At 58.0% G+C, this 6,902-nt stretch overlaps 1 protein-coding gene across 1 annotated transcript; it reads left to right on the forward strand.

Moving 5' to 3' along the window:
* Positions 1-1,880: 1,880 nt before the first annotated feature.
* Positions 1,881-4,271, forward strand: LDBPK_332140 (hypothetical protein, unknown function; the record flags this gene model as incomplete). Its single annotated transcript, XM_003863991.1, has 1 exon — positions 1,881-4,271. The coding sequence occupies one exon, from the start codon at positions 1,881-1,883 to the stop codon at positions 4,269-4,271; it is 2,391 nt and encodes a 796-aa protein (XP_003864039.1).
* Positions 4,272-6,902: the final 2,631 nt, after the last annotated feature.

The raw sequence follows: 6,902 nt of genomic DNA on the forward strand, positions 1-6,902 counted from the left end.
GGCGCAAATAGCATCAACTCGGCTGGGCTCTGCGCGGTTTGCTGTGCCTTGTAGGCACAAACAACATTTCCAAAGAAAGCGAAGAACAGCGGCAGCACCACACCTTCCCAAAGACAGCACGCCGGCCCTCTCTGCCCTCCGTGAAGGCTGCGCACGCGGCCATGCGATTCATGCTGCAATTCATGCGCGGATAACTTTTTTTCCCATACGCGGCCACTTCTGAAAAACAGCAAGTCCGCCGCTAATCCTGCAGGCCGCCGGAACCGCGACCCTGCGTACCACGCGTGACGGGGCCTACCTAGCAACATGGCAAAGAGCACGACGTGATGGATGAGGGCGGGAGGGAGGGGGTGGACCCTGCACTGCCCGTAGAGGTCATCAAAACGCGATAAACAGCGACGCTGTGAAAACGGAATGCAGAGGTCGGCCACCCCCCACACGGCCTACTGAACTGCATCGAACACGTCTGATGGCACCGTTCATGACCGGCTAGACAACGGGGGATGGAACCCCTCAAATCTATGACTTCCTTATCTTTCCTCTCTCCATGATCTCAGATTGGCGAGGGCGCGAAGTACCTATCCGTGTGCGCGTGTGTATCTTTACCGACACTTGGGTGTTCGGATGCTCGAGCGAGCGTGAGTCGTTGCGAGCGCTGCGGTGCCAGCGTCGACAGAGCATCTCTGCTGCTGATCCCGTGGAAGAGCGAACTGCGCGTCGTGTCGCCACTGTGCCCATGAACAAAAGGAAGAGCAGAACGCGACAACAGCAAAAAAAAAGCAGATTGGGCGAAGCGATTGTGGATGCAGTGTAGTGAGTGGGAGACCTGGAGACTGGCGGTGGGCTCTATCTTGTTGCAGCTCCAGCTCGTCTCGTGGCGCGAGAGCCCCGCCCTCTTGTGCTGTCGTCGTCTATGCACACACGTGCGAGCAGTGTGCATAAGCATGTATGCGCACGTGGACGCCACGCCGATCCTCTGAGCTCGCGCCTTTATGATTTGAGTCGCCAAGACCGAGGAGGCCAATGGGGCCAGCTTCCGGCTTGCGCCGCAGTGGAGGTGACAGTACGGATCAGTCGCAGCCCGAAACGAGGGCCACGTTTGCTTTCTACACGCGATGCACAAGAGTTGACACGACTGCCTGTCTTCAAGGATTCGGCACTTCTTTCTTCTCCATCATTCTCTCTACCTGTGGTCCTATGGCCCTAGGCACGCGCAAAAAATCGAATCGTGCGCGCACACAAAGGCCGCCACTCTACGGCGTGACTGCCTTTCCTTTCTCCTCGCCCCCTCCCCCTGTGTCTTCTGCGCAAGTTTCTCTCGAGGGCAGCTCACGCACTCGCTCTCCGTCCGACTGAAGTCCCTCATCGGTCATACGCAGACGTCCGTCAACTGCTCCATCGTTTTCCTGCGTTTCTAGTAACTCGCATATCTGATTGCGCTTTTTTTTTCTGTGCGCTTGTGTGTGTGTGCTGTGAGGCTGCACTTGCACGAGAGAGGTGTTTGGCGGCACGACACAAACCCACGCATCCCACTTGCGACACCACAGCGTTGCTGCCATTATTCCGAGCAGCAACAACAGAATCGACGGGTCTGCCTGTTTTTTTTTTCTTTTGGAAGGCAGCGGTGCTAATCAGCAATATGCCCAAAAGGCTGACCGCTCGCCAGTACACTCAGGTGCGTTGTCTGCTCATTGCTGCACACATCACCACCTTCGTTTTATCTCTTGGCATGCTCGTTGTCGCCATGTTGAAGCGGTCCCGCTACCTGGGCTACTTCAGGATCGTGACTGAGCCGGACAGGGACGTGAACATCTCCAGCGGCCTCATGGTTGCGAGCGGCGCCGTCGCGCTCGTTCAGCCATTGCTCTTTTTCGGCATACATGTTGCGTACCCCCTTGTCCGTCAGCGGCAGTGGGCCGTGCAGTATGATCGCATGCTACGCAGCGCGGGGGCTGGCCAACAGGAACAGCAGGCGCAGCAGCGAACTTATGCCTTACACGCGGAATCTCCAGGTCACCAGAGTGCTCCGATTGATTTCATGCGCACGCCGGTTCTCACCGTTCACGACTCGCACTTGCACCCCCCCCCTAAGCAGGATGCACATCGAAGCGGAGGGGGCGCCACAGGGCAAAGCGGGCGCTGTCACAGAGGCTTCTGCCGCTACCGCTACTGCTTCGGCTGCCGCGGCGGCTGCGCCCGACACCTCCTCCTCGACGCCAGGACTAGGGCCTCCACAACCGGGATATCCCCTGCCGCTAGAGGCGTCGTCGGGCCCGCCGCTGCCGCAAGGTGCCCGCTTTTTTTACACACCACCGCAAAACGCGCGGGTGGCGCCGAGGGACAGCTGTGTGACGGTGGCACACAGAGCAACATCTCGCCTTTTCTCATTTCAGTCCATTTCGGAGACGGAGGCAGATGCGAACAATGCAATGACGTCGCTCTCTCTCTCGCCAAGTGTCAAGAAAGAGGCTCAGGAACTGGGAAGCAAGACGCCTGCGGCTGCCGCGGTGCCGTCGGCGCGTCGCCTCACCAGTGGCCACCCGCCCTTCTACGTTTGCACGACCCCTTCCAGCGTTAAGGCTGGTGAAGCGGTCGCGTCTCGCGACAGATACGATGACGCGACGGCCGTGGTCGCCACGGCAGCATCAAACACAGGCGACGCTGGCGTCGGTGAAGCCATCCCTGCTGTGTCTAACTCGACTCCCCCGCCGCACTCGTACGTGACTCGCGCAATGGTGAGGTCGCCGGGCAGCATTGCCATATATGGGTCCGATGGCACGGCATCGAGGCGTCCGCGTCGACGATCGCCGGACACAGAGGCACAGCGCACATTGGACGCGATAGACGACGTTGATAGCAGCACCCTCGCTGCTGTCACGGAAGCCGCACAAAATGATGCGGCATTCCGACCCAATGCCTCTCAGGCCCAGAGCGCGACCAACCCGTTCAACGCCCTGTCGACAGCGTTTGCCAGCTCTTCGGTGCCGTCGCTGACGCCGCCGCTTCTGTTGATGCGTCCTAGCGTCGCTCGTGACACCACCAGTACCCAGCAGGCCTGCACAGACGCCTCCTCCGTCGCGTCGTCGAGGCGCTCAGCTGTGGCGGCCCCTACGCTGACTTCCACGGCGGCGGTGCCGCGTGCCGCTTCGGCCCGAGAGAGAGAAGTCGGGGTACTGTCCAGTGAGGAGGTGCAGCCGCCAAAGGCGTCTAGCAAGGAAGCGTCGCAGCACGGCCAGCGTCACCTCAGCTGCTCAGGCGACTTTTCACAGCGCAGCGCTGCATCGGCGTTTTTGCGATCACTGGCGTGGCTCATACCCACCCGCTTCACGGCGGAGGCGTCGCCATCGCAAAGTCATCCGGCGAGGCGGCCGTCCACCTCACTCCTAAGCGCCTCCGTTCGGCCTTTGCCGCCCGCGCTTCTTCACATGTACTTCAAGTCGGAAACGATGTTCCGCTCGCTGCTCAGCGCCTACTACATCTTCGCGGGCGCCGGAATCCTTTTCATGTACTTCTTTGGCATGCTCTGGTTGGTACGTAGAGAGCTGCAAGGGCTGGACAGTCTCGTGTCAATGGCAGAAGGGTGGAGTAACGTCTTCATTTATCAAAACGTGACTTCTGCTGTCGACGCTGCCTTGTGCAGCGTGGAGTTGGACCGTAGATGCAGCGGTGGGATGAGTCTCTGCAATGCGACGGCGTATGCCAGCGCCGAGGCGGCACACAACCTCAGCTGCCCCTTCTGCGAGGCATCGCAGCAAAGGTTGATCAGCACATTCACGCAGCTGTGCTCGATAGCGTACGATCCTAGCGTGCGGTTCACGAGGGCTTTCCTCATCCTTCTCACGCTCTCCGTTATTGCCAGTCTGGTATCTCTCTGCGTTGCGGTTTTCAGCTGCGGCACAGGTGTTCTGGCGAGTGTCGGCTACGCGTCTCTTTCGAAACGGGAGGAGGCGCAGGCGATGCTGGAAACAGGCGGCTTCTTCTCTACCGAAAACGCACAAGGAGTGCACGCCTCGTACCCACCGACGCGCGCCTCATCACCGCTGTTCCACGCGGCTGCTGCTGATGAAATATCGTCACCAACAACACCAATGGCCGTGGCGCCCTCTCGCGAGCGACTTATGCACACATTCGAAGGTCTGCATGCTCCGTCGGCTGCACTGCTGCCACCGTCGTCGGTTGTCATGGCGGAGATGTCCAGCAGCGGCGGTCTGGTGGTGCCGCCGATGAGCATGAAGGGAAAAGCGTCGTTGCCTCGCATGAATGAGGTGTGAAAGGTGTCGGCGCACTCCATGGTGAACGGCGCAGACGACGCGAGCAGCCGGACGCAGACCCTCAACAGCAACCTAGTGGCATCTACGAAATAGAAGGCGGAGACGAGGGGAGAAAGGGGACAGTGCGGATGCGCCCCCTGCATGTACTATGCTCACCCTTTGCAGCTGCCGCACCCTTCAAGGCCTATGCGCTCTGTGCTGGGGTGGTTAGCCCCTCCCTCTCTAGTCGCTCTCCTGCACTCTATTGTACTCTACCTCACTGACCGCCACCTTCACCCGCTGTACCGTTTCGCTCCTCCGCTTGCCCCCTGCAGCTCTTCGCATGCTCCTTCTTTGGAGCCTTCGAGCTTGTGCTTCCCAGCGGATGCGCGTCTTGTTCTCTGCCTCGTGTGCTATCTTGTGGTCATTCTCTGCGCGCCTCCTCGTCGTCTTCCTCCCCTTTCTCCTCTATGTCTTTGAACTTTTATTAATATTATTATTATTTTTTTCCCAGCGTGCTTGTGCGTGCTGCCGCCATGGAACTTCTTCTTTCTGCAGTTCATGTCTTCTCCCTCTCCCTTTTTGGCGTGTGGGGGTGAGTTGGTGCGCATGGCTGTTGTGGCTTGTTTCGGGATCTCTTGGTGTCTCCTTGAAGTTGGACACGCTGTAGCTATTTATTCATTTTTTATCCCGCGCGTGCGCGCGCGCTCTTTTCCGCCCGTTCTGCTCAGCGGTGGGAGCGTTTGCGTGGGTGTCCTTCGTGTGTGTCTGCTCAGGCTTCTGCACACTTACCGGCGCACCGATCAGCTTTAGAGGTGACCAACTTCACGCCGGCGTCCCCGTCGCGCCTCTGCCGCACCCAGCTCCCTCCCTCCTCCCCATCTAGCTTGGCCCAAAAGCACAAGCAAGGCAAGGCAAGGCACCCGCGGCATGTGCTGCTGCTCTCCTCGGTACTTTCTCTGTTTCTTTTCTCTCTAGCTCGCTTCACGACGCACTAACAGCTGTGCGCACGCGACCGACGTGAATAGGTAGCGCACATACATGTGCCCGTGTACATGAGAGTGTCTCCGAGCACATGCACTCCCACTAAAAGAGTGGATCGTGTGTGTGCGTGGAAGGGGGGGGGAGGTGCGGCAGCTCATTTATCTTCCCACCCGTTCACAGTTGACTCTCTCTTGCTGCCCACCACTTCCACCTCACCACCCCCCTTCTCTGCACCTCTTGAAAAAACGGACGCAGCTCTCCCCTTCTTGATCCTTGTTGCTGTTCTTGGGAGGGTGGAGGAGGACGACGAAAAACAAAGAAAACGAAAAAACAAAAAAAAAACGGGCCATCATCTGTCTCTCTGTCTCTCATGTATATCTGCATCGCCGCCATGCTGCATCGCTTTCTTCTGGCCTCCTCCCTCTTCTTCTGACCCTTTCGCTTTTTGTTTGTTATTGCTTTACGCCTTTTTGAATATATTTGTTTTGTGTGCATGCTTGTCTGGGCGCGTGTGTTTTTAGTTTTCTTCTTTTTGTCTCCCACTGGCCGCATGAGGTGATGTGCATTCAGTTACCTTCTTGACGGATGATAGCAAACTATGGAAGACGAAGCGTATTGTTCTCAGAGAAGGTATCACGTGCTGCTATCCCACTTCTCTTCTCTATACAAAGACATCTACTTTTGTTTTTCCTTCGTTCCTTCATTCGCGTTATCTGGTTTCTTGTCACACAGGCACACGCACACGCACACACACACACACACACAAAACGTGCTGTCTTCTCTTTCCTCTTTACCGCATAACGTAGTAGATTCATAGGAAGGAGGCGGAGAAGGGGCATGCGTGCGCGTGCGTGGGCTCTGCACCTATATCCTCTTGCCACGCGTTAAATGCGCGGGGCGAGGACCTGGGAAGACTGCACAGGCACGCGCACAAAACGGCTTCAAGCTCTCAGCACATGATGTACTTACATTGTATCATGCACCATTTTCACCCGCTCAGGTATATATCTTTCTTTTCCTTTTGGTGCCGTGTGCTCTCGTGTTTCTTTTTTTTGTTTGGTGGCTCGCACTTCCTCTCACCACATCCGAAGCGGCCGAAAGAGGCGGTGCGTACATTTCATTCCACGCCCATAGGTACAGCGCAAACGAGGCGGCTGCCCTCCTCCCCCCTGTTTGCAGCTATCCCGCTGAACGTGAAGCAATGCGACTGGGGCCGACTCTGCGGCGAGGACGAATGGGGTGAGCCAAGACACAGAAAGGCAGGTGCTGCTGCGACGGACTCGCTTTCCCTCCTCAAGGCGCTCAGCACGGGCCCTGCAATTGTGGAGGATGGCATGCTGCGATGTATATGGGCACATGTGCTGGCGCTTCCAGCCTGTCGCGTGCGCCTCTCATTTCGGTCTGTCTGTGGTGATTGCGACTTGGTGCACTACGGCGAAGTGGTCAAGACTGCGAAGTCGGCAGTGCCAGAGGCTCCGACGACAGCTGCGCGGATCGCGGACTTGGCCATCGGCCTCAGACGCCAGGCCGACATCCCCTGCAACCGCGCTACATGATGCGACATGCAGCCACAAGAGCTCCTTGGCGGCGGCTGTCTCATACCAGAAGAACAAGGATGCTGAGCCTACGAGCCGACAGGAGACCGTGCTTGCCCAGTCCCGCACGGGC

This window comes from Leishmania donovani, chromosome 33 (assembly GCF_000227135.1).
Source record: "Leishmania donovani BPK282A1 complete genome, chromosome 33".
In the NCBI taxonomy this organism is placed as follows: domain Eukaryota; phylum Euglenozoa; class Kinetoplastea; order Trypanosomatida; family Trypanosomatidae; genus Leishmania; species Leishmania donovani.